We start from the raw sequence: 16,942 nt of genomic DNA, 5'->3' as shown, positions 1-16,942 counted from the left end.
ATTCGGGCCACACAACCCACGAAGGTCGAGCCGTCGCCGCAGACCTCCGGCTCGTTTCGGACTTTGAGTTTTATTGTTAATTCGGTGTCTTGTTCATTTTTTATGTTTGTGTATAAAAATTATCGGGGAGGTGTTATAGTCGTCATTTTATTTACGTTGAATATATGTAACTCGTGACCAGCGTCACTACATAATCACCGTTCAGCGTTTTCTGGTACAGACGTTGGAATTGATTACCACCGCACTGCGCGTGTAATCAATTGAGCGTTCTGTACCACGTTCCTCAGTTGATTGTTTTGCGTTTCTTTCTTACTATATATTGCGTTGATTTTATACAGTGAATGAGTAAGTAACAAGAGGTAAATGGTTTTCTCACTTGGTTGGCTATCGCTACAATTATTATTGTTTATTTTATATTAAACGTCTGGAAATACAACAATTCTCCACACACCCAGAAACCAGAACATACGACATCAACCTAAGGAGATACCCCGAACACAGTCTTTACTTCATTGCTGAAACTATTTCCATTGGTAAGCCTTAAGCCCCACGTCATTAGTTTTAGTTGTCAATGGGCTAATAATATCAAATTCCTTCTTTGGCGTTTGTACCGCTTAAAGGGTGGGTGGTCGTCGATGAAATGATGATGCACGATGATATCACACATTGCAAAAAAAATCTAAACAAAGCTTCATCACTAAAAACTTGTCGATTGAAAAGCAGACTATATAAAAACTGTGTTTGCAGGAGATACGTGAGTCATACCGTCATGGCTTCGTGGATGATGCCAGATATCTCTGCTTCTTTCAGTGGAATTTTATGAACTTCAATAAGGTCGGAAGCTGAACCAATGCAATATTCCATTGCCAACTAAAAGAAAACAAAACATACACATAACACTTTCGCAATATCTGCTATTATAATGGTTCCAAAGGGAACCAAAAAAGTATTTTTTTCAGCGAGATTACAATAGGCCTATACATAAATGCTATCAGGCACTACTTCTTGCTACAGAAATTTCCTTGCTGGCTCATCATTTATATCTTTACGATAATGTAGCGCAACCTGGGCTGTGAAGTCGGAGGGATTTTGGCGTGTCCGGAATCGGCTAATTATAAACCGAGGAGTCGGAGTCGTATATTTTTCGCCCGATTGCACAGCCCAGTCATGGCTGTGGAGTCGAAGGGATTGTGACGTGTCCGGAGTCGTATAATTACTTTTCGCCCGACCACAGCCCTGAGCGCAACTCCAGTAGGATGCCGGAGTGGGGATACAGCATTTAGCTTCCAACCATACAATTCTGGTTCAACATGCAGTCAACGTACCGCGGGTTTACTTTGCGGCGGTGCCTTTTCATTTTTTAAGTGGTTATACTATGCTGGTTACTGTTTAAGCAAAAGGAATTATATTATATATGTCAAAAAAATACTTAAGAAACACAAATTGTTGAAGAATATACATGTAAACAACTAAACATAGGCAAAGAAAAACTCAAGGTAACTAATCACATTGCCAAACATACCATAAGAGTAATCAGGTCTAAAAAAATGCCCACAATTATTATTAAAACTATTAATTTTTGACCAATCCATCTACGGTCGCCAAAGACGCCCTTCAACTTTAATCAAATGCATGATAGTAGCTCACCCATGCAGTATGCTCTTTTAGAAAGCAACCTTTGTAGTCCACTATGTTGGGATGTTGAATTTGAGTGAGAAATTTCACTTCTTTGATAATATCTTGCCATTTCTGAAACAATTAAATCACAACTGAGTTGATTTTAATCAAAGAAAAACATACAGAGTCCATAAAGCAAAAAAGAAACCTTTTATTATACAGTATGTGTAATGTGTATTTGAATTAATTTGTTGTTTAAGCCAAAAATATTCTTACTTGAGTGATCACACAATTAGAAAACCTTAGCAATTTTCAGCGCAAGGTATCCTAGCACTTCTGAAAACTTAACACCAAAAATGTGGCAAAAAAGTTGTTGGATCAAGCAAGGTTACTTGTGTTGTGTGCAAGAAAGAGGGAAACACAACAAACTTTAAACAACATTAATTGCAAAACCAACCTCTAAGGATTGTTTGCCGCTGTATGACATCTTTTTTACAGCCACAGGTTCGTTAGTCTTCACATTCCGAGCCTGCAATACGAATATAGAACATCACAGGCAAACAAATACAATCTGATACAATATGCTACAAATACAATATGCCACCTTTCATTTTCACGTCATTTATCTCATACCAAAGAGGGTGCAATCCCAGAAGAGCAGTAGCATACACAGTTTTCAAGCGCTTGAGCTCTCACAAAATACTGGAGTTTACTTGCATTATTATATAAATGGTCCTTTGACTTTAAAAAGCAAAAGTGGTAGATTCAGTTTTATTGCAACGCTTCTACTACTACTTGTATGAGTCAGTCATTCAGAGCATCATTTTGTACAAACTAAGAAAAAGTACACAATAAATGTCACAATTATTCTAGTTGCAAAACGTTTTCATGACAGCATTAAAATACTAAACTAAACCACTCTGCTTCTTCACTGTTAAAACAGAAAAGAATCCAGCAGGTATGTCATAACAGCACTTAATTGCAACTTGCTGACATTGTAAGTGTTGTGCAAAGAGTATGTACACAACTCTAGTAATAACACTAAAAAGACGTGTTATTCACGCCACTTGCACTAACTGGTTCACAGAAAACTAACAATACTTACATAGTAAACTGCTCCAAAACTCCCATGGCCAATTTCTCTCAGATCGTCAAATAGTGTGTCTGGGTCCTCAGAGTAAAATAACTTTGAGATTTCTGGATCCCTCAAATTACCAGCTTTTAGGGTTCCAGACCGATCAGAGGGCATTTTGTAGTTTGAAAAGTTAAGTTTCGAAATGTCTTGATAAAAAGAAGTTACAAGATTTTGTTCAAATTTAAGACAATTTTCTCATCTCAGAGTTTGTCGTTTTTGTTGTGTGGTCCTTTCTCCTGTTGATTTCTTTGCCACTTGCATCAAAGAGAAAATTATGAAATCAATGTCAATACACAGTATTCAGAGAAAGTCTTGAAGCACTGAGTTTATGTTTATGGCATTTTCCTTTTTTTTTTATTTGACACAATAACTTACAACTCTATACCACCTTAAAAAAGAGTAAGAAATGAATAAGATTATACACTATTATTAGACGTTTAAAGTTTGATCTCAATGCTTGGTTCAAAAAACAGCTGTTTGTGGGCTAAACTGTAAGAAAATCGAATTAAAACTGGACAACAAAATTATAACTTTAATTGACATTTTCCTATAAAAACACTAACCCTGTTGAAATGGACTATCATGTCAATATTCAACTAAATGGTAGCACTACGTCAACACACATCACAAATACTAAGCATCACATACGCAACATACACATGATACTACCTTCTGTAGTACAAGCCACACTCGAGCCAAGATACCGTAAATATCACTAATAAGACATTAACCAACCACAACGTTGTATCTTCCGCAACGGAGGTGAACAACCTTCTTTCCAAATATAAATAGCTGACAGTGTTGCAATTCAGCGTTTACCGATTGCCTCGCCACATTTCACTATTCAGGCACGATGTGTGGCGTCGTTATAACTGGCGACGCGGAAATCTGTTTACTCCACCTTGTCCGCAAAGGGTATCGGAAGAAAGCACGCCGCATACTTTTATAACAATAGCTAAGCGTGGTCTGTGGTTTACATACCTGATTGAACTGACAAACACGAAAAATGACATGCGACGTAAGTGGCTGTTAGATCAATGCAAGATGTGTTACGCCAGCCGCCAGAGCATTACATTCCACCCTAATTCCAAGCAAAACAGAACACAACACAAATGGACAAAAACTTGGGGTTTACAAAAGCGTTTTAGCCATATAGCCATGGTTAAGTAATACGTCAGTCAATCCTTAATGAAATAGAATCCATAAATTGCGGTTAAGTTTTGGGAAATAAGATCAGAAAACAAAAATCTTTCACAGCATTAACACAATTATTGCAAATCTGAAGTGACGGTGGTTATTTCAAAGCGTCACGACATACCGTAAATGTTGCTTCAAATGTTTGGTTACCGCTTTCGAGATAAAATAAAATTGGTCTGCCGAGAAATCTATTAGTGCATCGTCTGAAGCAACAAAAGACAACGCTGACAATGGTAGACGATAAACTACGTTGCTGCATCACGATTGACATTCCCACTTAATAGCACCATGCGCATTGATTACAAGTAGTAGGCCATGCACAGATGTGAAGTCAATAGTTAAGCTGACAGTCAGTGAGCGTGAGCAATTCAACAAAGCGTGATCGGTATTCGATTTGTCACTGGAGTGAGTGGTGAGTTAGTAAAACAAATCATAATGCAACGATCATTGTAATTAACAACCACGACATTCCCATGGCTGTAAGACTGTTGTAACGACGAAACACCAGCCAATCCAGCCATACCCACAGTTCGCCGCCACACCACCGATCGATAAATTATATTGACACACAAGACACATTCCAAACATATTAGCGCAGTAACAGAACATAAGGGAAAGAACAATTTTCGACAGGCACCAATGCCAAAACCACGCATTTCACCATATCACTGCAGTTATTATACTACAGTTCAGTACATAACTAAATGTCGGCAATCGACATAGTCATAAAGCATCATGCGCCATGACCAAAGTAATCTCAAAAACAGCAATCTTCGTCGCCAGGTGTAGTGAGAGATTGCTACACAAAAGTTTATACTATTCCATTCGCAGGATCGTATGGGATATCAACCGAGACCTCATGCATCCACAAACAGAACTATTCTGACACCTGGGACAAATCAAATATGCACCTAGGTCCATCAGTAAAAATAATTGCGCAACCACGACCGAAGAAAGACCATTGCCATTGAAAATTATATCATTTACTTAAACATAACTATATAGGGCTATTACACTTTCGTGCGTCGCATATGTATGTATATCACTAAAAAAATATCTTAACTTTCAACACACCAGATATACCATCTTCAAAAACGGTAACACGTAAACAGAAAAAAGTCGAAATCGGGCGCCATTATCGCTGTACATTGAATAGAAAATAGACCTTTCACAATGTGACTGTGTAAGTGATGGTTACAACGACACGGCAAAGTTGCGATTTTTAATCGTTTCGATATCCCTCTACATCTTAACTATGTGAAAAAGGCAACAAAAGCTGATGGGAAAGCAAATAGTAAAACGATACACTCTCTCCGATGGATAACAACGTCATAAAAAAGCAACATCTGATGTCTCCGACAGTAACAGGAAGTGAAAGGCATTTGCTTAAGTTGAAGCTGCCATACGTGTAACTAGTGACACAAGGAATAGAAGGAATTGCTTGCCAAGCTTCAAAATGTTGCGCTTCGGCTGTACAATACTCCATTTTAACAAATATTGACAAATACAATGGATCATATAAAATCAGTTATTGCAACCATTTGCACTCAGAAGTTGAAATTGTTTATTTTGAAAATAATATAGAAAAACAATCGACCTGCCATATAAGATCGCTTGCTCAGCTTTTTCAAACGTATGCTAAAATTGGATGCAGACGTAAATCAATGTAAAAATGACAGATTTTGCTGCCTGTGTTTGGGTGTTACCGAAATGATTGTAATGTGCCCCGATATATGCAAGTGCTTCATAACTGCACTAGGTTGCGACCCAAAATGATATCATCTTTGATTTGAATGGGTCGCCCAAAACCAAAATATTAATTCATTTTCATAAACATCTCACGAACTTGATCTAACCAAAAATAAAGAGCCCAAAATATATATTCGGCAAACGCACTTTATTATACATAATAAAACATTTATAATATAGCACAGAAGATGAAGACAGTTGAATTTTCGAAAGGTTTGCTGAACATGAGTTAGAATAGATGTCTACATTTTGGGCTCTTTATTTTTGTATTCAATCTTACGAATCCATACTGATGATGAACTTTTGCTTCTTTTTCATAGGTTTACCTCATGAATGTGATGTTCTTCGAACAGCTTTTACTTTAAAATATGTGTAGCTTTCGTTCTTTTTATCCCTCATTATTTAACCCCTGCACTCAGGGAACAACTTGTTGCCAACCTCTTCATTGACCATCACTACTACAACAGTATCATAGCCGATGCGGCCTTTGATGAACTAGATGCTCAGTTCGTAAATTTTTCCAGTGTTCCCTTTGTCGCGCAGTGTCCCAAAGTGTTCTTGGTTGGCTGATTGATGTATTGAAATTGGATATAAATGTTGTTCTTTGTCTGCCACGAGCACGTTTGCCGAGAAGGCGGCCGCTTAGACAGAGATTTTCGAAATCTTCTTTTCTGATAATGTAACCGAGAAATTTGAGTTGCCTTTGAGTTATGTTGTTCAATAGTTCTTTATCTTGATGTACCTGGTTTAAAACTTCTGCATTTGCGTTTGCTTCTGCGTTTAAAACTTCTTCCATCACTAGCAGCGCCATATTTTTATTTAGTCAATTATATCTTATCAAATTTTCAAAATAAATTCATTAACAAAACACTAGGAAAACTTGGGACACTGCACGAACAACAACGCAGGCAAGGTTTTAGAGCTTAGCGTCGAGCTCATCAACGAGCTCACTGACGATGAAAACTACATAACTGAGCTTTCACTGGATAAAAACAATAAAAATGATACAGAGCTGACAAATAGACCAGTAGCTGGTGATATTTAAGTCAATATTTTACCTCGGTTGCAATAGGTAGTTCTGTTTACTCAACCTTGAAAAACCACTACTGTTTGCCAAGGGGCTTCAAGCAAAACCAAGAGATAATTATTAACGAGATATTTCTTTAGTGATCAACAAAAATGATGCCGTTATCTGCTGACAGGGAGTGCTGCTTGCCAGACATTATTTCAAACGTAGTCTCATTAAACTACGGTGCTTGAATTTGAATAACAATAACAGAATTTCGAAACTATGCTACTAGGACAAAAGTCCTGTTCAGTTTCCGTCATCAATTTAACATTGCCGATTAAAAAACTTTTGCTCACAGGCAAATACAAGCAGCTTTAAAGAAAATAATTTAGTACCGGTATATATTAATTATCTTAAATATTTCGTCCGTCTGAGCTATCGATTTCAACACTTTTTTGTAAATTGAAATTAGTCTCAGTATCACTCACAACAGATGAGCAGTAAAAGTTGATATAAAAAAAAGTTAGGCCAACAACGATTAGACAGTATAGCGTCCACACTCTACATAATTATTATACTTTATGTGCAGCAGCAGAAAAACGAGAAACCACTTGTGATAACGTATGGCGAAGTGCTGATTCACCAAAAAAATATTATTTTACATGCTGGTTGTCAGTCAACAGTGCTTTAAATCAGTGGTTCCCAACTCATGGGTCGCGACCCAAAGTTGGGTCGCCTGCTAATTTTTTTGGGTCGCTTGTTTTTCAGGCATATTGTATCTTGGGCGAACAAAATAACAATAAAAAAAATTTAAAACGTGAAGAGATCGATCACAAAACTGGAAAATATAAACACAAGTCATGAAGCGTTTCATGTCGAGACATCGGAAAGCTTTGTAGCATGATCGTAGTGCAAGAAGTTTTAACAATTTTCACTTTTATTATTGTTATTATTATTATTAAATGTAAACCCAACAAAAATTTCAGTCTCAAACATAAATTAACTTGACAAAGTTACGGGATATATATTGTAACGTGCACTATATGTCACGAACGCTATGTTGGACAAACTACGACAAAGTTTTCCACACGATGGACCACGCATAGTCTGGTGTGGTAAAACGCATCAAAGACAAAGCCCCAAGTGCTGTATGGACTTATTGCTTTCTCCACAGAGAGGCCTTTGCTGCAAAAAGCTGTCTCAAGAGCTGCACGAAGTGTTGAATGATGTGAAGTGTGTAAACTTCATCAAAACAAGTCCACTAAATCGGCATTTGTTTTCGTCTTTGTGGATTCTGATTATTATCAAGCATTGCTGTTGCACACAGAAGTACGATAGTTGTCACGAGGTCGTGTCCTGAAGCGAGTTTGTAATTTGCGAGAGGAGATTGCTATCTTCCTGAGGCAACAGAACTGTGTGAGATTATCCGAGAATTTTTTGCAAGAAGATTTCAAGGCAAAAGTTGCTTACCTTGCCGATATATTTGACTCTCTGAATTCTCTAAATTTATATATGCAAGGGAACGGTTTTACGGTGATTGATCACGCCGCAAAAGTTTCTGCTAAACACAAAAAACTCATATTCTGGAAAAGTAATGTCACCAGAGATGAGTAGGCTACGATGTATTTCCTCAGCTAACGCAATATATCTGTGGCAATGAAGTTGATATTAAGCAAACCATAATTTGACACCTGAAACAGTTTGCCAAAAAGTTTGTGCACTACTATGGAGAATCTCTAACACTTAATAACCAAAATGATTGGATAATTGATCCATTTGTTGGAAAATATCTGCCTCAACTTTCTATCCATGTTGCAGAAAAGTTTATGGACATAACGACAGAAGTAGCAAACCGTATTTCTTTTGCGTCCTTCAAAGACAAATAGGCTACCCCAAAGATTCTGCAAACATCCACATTTGGGCTTCCATGTACAAAGTGTATCCCACAGTTTCACAATTAGGGATTCAAAAACAGATTCCATTTGCAACAACTTGGCTTTGTAAGATTGGATTTAGCGCCATGTGTGTATTGAAAACTGAACAGCGAAACCGGCTGGAAGTTAAAGCCGACATGCGGCTATGTCTAAGCAAAATAACGCCTCGATTTCAAAAACTCACTGACACCAAGCCAGCACAGCTATCTCATTAGTGATTTGATAAACATATTATTTTCGGAAAAAGTTACTGCTTTTGTAGTGCTGTTTGTTTGCAATACAATCTTGTATGGCTTTCAAAATATTACGACAGTTTGTTTGGGTCGCAAGATTTTACCGAACTGAATTTTTTTTTTAAATGGGTCGCCTTAAAAACGAGTTGGGAACCACTGCTTTAAATAACCATAAAATGATAAAACAGTAGGCCTGTCGAATTGATATATAATATACAATACATAACTTTTTAAGTACAATAGCTGGTGTTTTTTGGGACAATCACACACAGTAGGTAGCCTACAAAAGCAAAAAGTATTTCAACCTCTAGATAAAAATGAGCTATTTCAATCATTGAGCTTGTATATATAATAAAATTTCCATGTAGCCTATTAACTATACATACAATACAGTACATACCAAAAACTGCATTTTTTTACATACATTTGAGTTTACCAGACTATCAATTTTAACAGCTCACCTAATCTGGTACGCAATATTTACGTGCTTTTCTATACTCTAATGCATTTTCTGGCATACAAAATATTTCAAGTTTTTTTACGATGTGTAGTGGTGATTTTTGCTGCTACAAAATTTTGAGCAATTGACTGTAAGACCAGAGCTGGAAAGCATCAATTCGTTTCTGCATTGACTGTGTACCGTATGGAATTAATATTGAGTAATAAAACAATAAATACTATTAATACAGACAGTACTACAAAAAGTGCTCAATGCCAAGCAGAGCGAATTAAATCAATTCAAATATAGTAATTACTCTCTAAATCCTTGACAGTCTGTTTCACCTAAAAGGAGGATCATCAGAAGATCCTTATTCACATAGAATTTGAATTCTATTTAAATAAGGACCTTCTGATGATCCTTCTTTTAGGTGAAACAGGCTGTCAAAGGTTTAGAGAATATTGAGTAATATATAATATATCTCTTAAAAGTCTTCTTATCTAGTCTTTAAGAAGTATTAGACAATGGTACAGCAATGAGGCATGCATGCTTTTATGTTTCGCCAGAGTATGTTTGCTGATTTTTTTTTTAGAGAAAACTACCTATCTGTTTTTACTTGTCACAAGAGTGTAACTGACCCCGTGTGTTGTTCATGAAGTAAGGGGTATGAGATTAACGAGAAGCCAGAATTACCATTAGAATATGCCACTGTTTTTTGATTATTATTATTATTGAGATTTTACTTCAATAATGTGTCGATAGAGACCATACATGTAGCCTATAAAAATTAATCCTTGGCACATTCAATATTGCTTTGATGTCAGAAATTCAATTTCTACTATCTATCCTAACAAGTAGCTAGGTGATAGTTTTGAAGAGCGCAACCTTAAAAAATAATCAAGTCTCGGGGCATCCAGATATAGTGACAAATGGAAGGCGACATACGAGGTCATGTTCTGAGCAAAAAAGCTTGTAATAAAATATCTTATACTACAGCAATGGTTCTTAACTTTTTTTTCCCCAGCACCCTTCATCAGAGATTTTCATAGTCCGGCGCCCACAATAATTTAAGGGCTGTACTAAAGATAATGAGTGATACAGTGAAGTTATATCAAATTATGACATAACTATATAAACATCCCATCATATAAGGCATGTTAAACATCACATTATGAACATTTTATAAAATATTGCTTGCAGATGCTCGATCTACAATTCTACAGCTAGGTCCATGCAGTTACCATAGGACTAGTAGGCCTATGCAGAACACAAATATACAGTACATTGATCTTGATCCAGTAGAACTACAATAAAGCAAAATTGCAGTGAAGATAATATCGTTACACCTTCTGAATACAGTGCTCCCTGAGTACTTCCGCCTCTCTAAAAGTCAACAGCATCTCTTAGGGGTGATAGCGCCCAGATTAAGAACTATTGTACTACAGTATACAATATACATATAATACATATTATTTCATGTCCTAGACTTATTTCCTGCATTCATATTTCATGTATCATACATAATATTATGTAAGTACAGCAGGCTATATTTATTATGATTCCGACCAGCATTCAACTCTTATCAAACCTTCACAACAACAAACAACACCCAGAAAGATAGCAATAAGTCCTAGTGGTTCCATTGTTTCTTTTACTTCATCACGTATACAAATGTCAATATGTAGATAAATTCTCCTACTATAAATCGTGTTTTATAATGACCTAAACTAGAACATCACTGCATAGTTTGATCAAAACTAGAACATCACTGCATCAGCAATGTCAGCACACTGCAAGCCACAACACAATGCTAACTTTAGCCTTGCAGCAAAAACTATAATATTGTAACATCAAAAATAACAACACAGAGTACAATGTGATCATGCAGTAGATAATCATTAACATGCTAGCAAACTATGCAATTTTTACATCACCTTTAAAAAAAACACTTGTACGTATACTAAAAACTATCGAAACTCTTTAAACGTAAATTTAATATCGACAATGTCCATCTGTACAAAACGTTTAAAATCAGTAGATACTTTTTGTTGAAATCTCCTGTTTCTCAGTCTCTTCGTTCCAACATTGTTTATAAATTCACTTGTTTGTGTGACATGAACCTGACATATATACAGGAATCGACCTTAACTTTTTTTCGCACTGGCCAACCGAACCAGTGGCTCAGCATTTGCACTGGTCCGCACGAGATCGCATTGGTCCGTCCGTTTACTGATAAAAATAAGATTGTTGTGGGAAGCACGAGGCCAACCCAGGGAAAACTACCTTAAAACGACAACATTATTTAGACATTAGTTAGAATGGTGGCAATAACAGGGAAATATACAATGGCAATAACAGTAACAACAGTTTATCTATGCAAGACATTCAATCTACGTTGAGTCTTCAACCTACTTGGGGCTCTTCTTCAATTTCCGAATCCGATGATGGGTCATAATCGGAATCTGATGACGGGGTCATAATCGGAATCCGATATGTGTTTGTCTGGCCTTGTAAACACATAGCCAGTGTCGAGCCTTCTTGACCTCACAGATGAATCGTTTGCCAGCCATAGATGTATGGCAGGTTTGGGGTCGAAATCTTTTATTTCTGCTGACTGTAGCTGGATAGTTAGAAGATCTGTTACGTGGTCAGCCTGGAGCCTTGACCTCAGCTTCGTCTTGGCTGAAGCCACGCTCAGCTTCAGCAGAGCTGGATGGCATACTCGTGATGTTACGATTGCTTTTTTCTTACGATTTAACACGTGATGTTGCGATTGCCTTTTTGTTACGGTTTAATACGCACGGAACACATGTTTTGTTGTTTGAAGAGAAGCGCAAATTAGAACCACGCACTCTAAACGATCAAACGACATAATACGATGATATTTTCGCACTGGACAGTCGGACCAGTGCAAAACGATTCGTACTGGTCCGCAGGGAATTCGCACTAGACATTGGCCAAAGGACCAGTGCTAAGATCGAACCCTGTATATAGGTATGTCCACAAGACATTTGGCTACCAGAGCAAAGGAACACCTTAATTTGGCAAATATCAACTAACGTAGTGCAATTAAAAGCCATTACTGCAGCATTTGTTGTGACGTCAATTTTACATTAGATTTATTTAAAATAATTTGAAACTATCTATCCCTATTTGAAACTAAAATTCACCAAGCACTTCAAATAAAACAACACAACCCTCAGCTCAACAAGCAGTTATTTGTTGGAGTACAACTTTCTTACTGCATTTATATTAGATTATGTTTACTTCATGTGATAATTGCTTCTTCAGATTGTCTTTTGCTGCCCTTGCTATCATGTCTTGTGATTACACTCTAGTCTACTTTACAACAAAATGTTAACACTTTTGGTATATGTTCTTCAGGTGTGTGTCCTTAGCTCAGTGCGTCTTGAAGTTATTTAGTATTACAGTACCATTATTTACAGTTATTTGTTTTTGTGGTGCTCTACTACACGACGCCTTAACCTCATTTGAGGATGATTTATATGAGATATCATAGTCTGTGGAACCATGTTTAAAACAGCTCATAACTCTTTCTCCCTCTACTACACAATGCCTTAACCCCATTTGAGGGTTATTTGTTTTTGTTTAGATGTATTAGGTATTTCCTAATGAGGGCAAAGATTTATTGCAGAAAATGTTTGAGCTTATCATGTTATTATTTTGTTAATGTATTATATTGTATTTGTTTTGATTTTTGAATAACGCTATTCAATCCTATTAAGTTATAGTCAGTCATCTGTTTATTGTTTTATTTTATTGTTTTGTTCTGTGTATGGTATTGTAAAATTACTTCTCTCATAAAGCAAAAATAAATTTTCAAAAACTTCATTCACATTGGCTGAATCGGATGCCACCGATGTCGTCCCCTGAACACGTCGTCCCCCCGATGTCGTCCCACGTCGATGTTGTCCCTTCAAAGCAGTGATGTCAGATGTTCAGTTTTTTTGTCTATTTAAATGTTAGTAAAATTGAGGTTGTTTGAAACGAACTTCTTTAAGTCAAAACGAAATTTTTGCCACGTTTTACTTTTATAGCAAATATCTGAAAAAAAAACAACTAGCCTAGAAATTAATTTTTATTTTTAAAATGTAATCGAATAAAATCAGAGATTTTTAAAAATGGTAGCAGGCCTCGAAACAAATTTTTCGGCAGCCAATGACAGGGTTGCCAACCATGTTTCCAGTTGCCAACCACTGAACCAGCCCAAACGCTTTTTGAAACCAGCCGAAACGCTTTTTGAAACCAGCTTAATTTCCAATCTGCTTCAAACTTTCAAAATAGTTTTGCTCTTATTACTGTTTTGCAATATTTACAAGCAGCTTTGCCAGTGCCCTCTGTTACAGGTTGTATCCAGCCTTTAAGTTTGCTATCTTTTTCCCATTCTTTCCAGTAACGTTTGCCATATTTTGCCCACTTTCCCATGGTAAACAATGCCTTGCTATGAACACAACAGCGTTAAGTAGGCCTAAAGCTTTGTAGGGCTACTGAACTAATATGTAAACTTTCTAAATGAAAATAAAAAATAAAACATTAATTTATGCATCTCACAAGCACAAAATAAACTTGCCTTCTTTATGAGACCAATCTAATGGCTGACATGACAGCATTAGAGCAGCAACTTACAGCATTATATACAACCTACCTCAAACTAACTACAATACATTTGAATCTCAACTACATTCTCTCCTTTCAACAAGTTTTAACAATCTCATGTTGTTTTGAGACACATTACTCAAACCAGCCCAAAAAAATGCAACCCGCAACCTTCAAAAATCCTGCAACTCAGGACAAAACCCAGCCTAATTGGGCGTGAAAACTGCAAGGTTGGCAACCCTGGTGTCCGACTGAAGCAAGCTGTTCGACAGCCAATCACCACTCAGCAATCACAAGCACATGGCGGCCATCGAAACTTTGACATGCATCAATAATGGTTTATCGCGTCAATAAGTAATGTCACTTGCATCCTTGCTTTGACTGCTTTCTAATTCTTTGTGATTATAAGTGGCAAAGTTTCGAGGTCTGGGTAGCCTACCAAATTGATTGTTTTTTTTCGTTTGTTTCATCAACTAATTCCACAAGTTGTACCAAACTGAAAGAATAACGTAACAAACACCACAATAAATATATATTGAAAATGTAATAGCCTAATTTTGTAATTCTGCTTTTGTAGCCTACCCTACGCTTTAGCAAAAAAGCGTATTCCCAGCAAATATCAAGTCTTTTCGGCAACGTTATACATAATCACTCACTGGAAATGACACGCGCATTGACGCTCGACCTGAAATGCAACAGCCGCCGCATATGAAGTTTATTTGACAACGTTGTTCATAATCAGTCACCGGGGACGACATGGGCATTGACGCTCAACCTGAAACTTTTTCTGGCGGCGTAAATTATTGCGTGTCCCGATGTATGAGGGTACGACATCGGCAGGGGACGACATTGTCGCCACCCGGCTGAATCAATGATACTGCTTTTTTGTTGCTTTCAGCTGTCCTTTGCGCCGCATTTTTTGCAAAAGTATTTCAATAGTGTTGAAATTTGATATCATAACTTATCTAGACAAATGTCTGTTCACCAAAAAAGGATGTGACCAGGTTTGCTAAACAAAGTTGCACATGTTCTTGAGCAGATTGTACCACGTTAAACAAGCGGTTCTTTATAAAGTTGTAGAAAGTTTTGTAGCACAGCTGGTACAGTCAGCTACACAAGACAGTTAGCAAATGTTGCATAGAGCATATTTAAAAAATATTTGTGTGGAAAGACAGTTGAAAAGTTACCAGTAAGCTGTTTTTCTTAACAAAGCCTTTGCAGTAGGCTAGATTTAAAGCAAGTATAAGGGTAGTTGAATTAACAAGTAACCACGAGCATACAGAGAATATCCAGGCCTGATGCTAATAGCACAATGCAGGTTATCATAACAAGATTTATTAAACTTTGGTACTATTGGTGCCAATTGTCATTTTTCGATAAATAGACATCATTTACGATAAACAGAAGCCCTTCTATAGTCAGACGTAATAAAAGTCTTCATATCCCCTTCTTTAGATATACCGTACGGCGTACGGGTACGGTACGGTACCTGTCCCTGTCCTTGACAAAAACAATAAATAGGCATCAGTTTCATACAAGCAAAAAATTGCTTCAACGCATGAATTATTAAGTTTTCCAATCCGAACCAGGTATTTTGCAGAAACGGTATAACAAACTAGCTTCCTGATACTTAACTAGTTAACTGGTGCTCATTTTCATTTAGAAAACTGTTCCTGGGAGGCTGGGATGGGCATTTGCTCAGTGACGTGTTAGGCAAGTGCGCAGTGGTGAACTGAACTGACGTTTATGATAACTCCGGAAAAGAAAGGAAAAGTGCAACATCCTTTTTTCGTCGAGTCGCATACAAGGACAGCTCACAAGAAGATTCCGAAATAATGGATAACTTTCATCGTAGTCTTATAGTATAGTCTACAGTGGTTTTAGACCTGAAGGGAGTGGAAATCAACCATTTTTCGTAGGGGTGTGAGCTCATCAACAATGTTTAATTTTATGCTATGATTTCAATGTGCTGTATAGCTTACTGCCTGGTCCGAAATGGCCAATATATTTATTCATAAATAATGTTGTTTCAGTTAAAACATTTTTGACAAAAGCAACAACCGTAGGAACTGGAAACCATTAGTGCCTAGTGGGGGATGTTTTGTATAGGCTACAGATGGGTTCTTTTTTGCGATAGGTTTGTTCCAGACAATTGTTCACCAAATCAATCGTCATATAAAACCGTTCAGGTCTACTGAATCTTAGTGTATTACGTAATGGAATATTTCTAAAAAATGAGCAGATTGCACCATCGATTGCAAGACCTGTAAAACATTGCAGCTGCAGCATAACATTACATCATCGTTAAATCTTTAATTACGAGATATGATGTAAGCCAAACTTGAACAGGTGTAAGCCAAACTTGAACAGGTGCTTGAATAGCTTATCATTGCTTATCGTTATTATGTCACATAAGCTGCCTACGTGCATTTGAAATATTGCAATCTATTCTCGTCATTCTTAAAATTGTTGCTTAAAAGTTGGTCGCATATTTAATTGTTTTGCTTAGTGCTTGCCAGCTGGACGAAATTTCCGTCTTTATCCAAGTAATTTGTTTTGTAGTGACAAGTTTAGTGGTGTATCGCGTTGCCCCCCAATTTCGATAGCCAGTGGCTATTTTTACAGAAATACAATTCTCGAATAGACGTTTTCAGAAGAGTGTTTCTTTCGGTCATTACATACAGACAAACGGTAAACAGAGATTATTTACGATAAACAGAAGCCCTTCTATTGTCAGACGCATTAAAAGCCTTCGTAGGCCTGGCCTATCCCCTTTTTTTAGATATCCCTATGCTATACCAAGAGTTAAGACTTCTACTAGTTTCCATACTAAAAATTAAGACGCTGGACATATTGCAGCTTAAGAACCAGCTTTTAGATTACAAGCATTGCCCCAATGTATCGATTAGCCTACACACAGCACAAAACAGACCAACAACGCAAATGGAACCAAAATCATGTGAATGCAGGAGAGTAAGCACCCGCTCTGCGAAATTTCAGCTTGAAGATTTG

At 37.0% G+C, this 16,942-nt stretch overlaps 1 protein-coding gene across 2 annotated transcripts in view; it reads right to left on the bottom strand.

Moving 5' to 3' along the window:
• LOC145765195 (serine/threonine-protein kinase TAO3-like) overlaps window positions 1–3,077 on the bottom strand; it is a 34,623-nt gene extending 31,546 nt beyond the window's left edge. For both annotated transcript variants that reach the window (XM_082576972.1, XM_082576973.1), the window contains exons 1-4: window positions 2,723–3,077; window positions 2,075–2,146; window positions 1,648–1,749; window positions 766–870 (exon numbers count right to left, since the gene is read on the bottom strand). In XM_082576972.1, the coding sequence (XP_082433098.1) occupies window positions 766–870; window positions 1,648–1,749; window positions 2,075–2,146; window positions 2,723–2,866 (423 nt within the window). In that variant the 5' untranslated portion in view covers window positions 2,867–3,077. The remainder of the gene's footprint in view (window positions 1–765; window positions 871–1,647; window positions 1,750–2,074; window positions 2,147–2,722) is intronic.
• Between the last annotated feature and the right edge of the window lie 13,865 nt (window positions 3,078–16,942).

This window comes from Aplidium turbinatum, chromosome 2, assembly GCF_918807975.1.
Source record: "Aplidium turbinatum chromosome 2, kaAplTurb1.1, whole genome shotgun sequence".
Lineage (NCBI taxonomy): Eukaryota > Metazoa > Chordata > Ascidiacea > Aplousobranchia > Polyclinidae > Aplidium > Aplidium turbinatum.
Note: the sequence above shows the minus strand (reverse complement) of the source record. Positions and strands in the feature narration are given on the sequence as shown.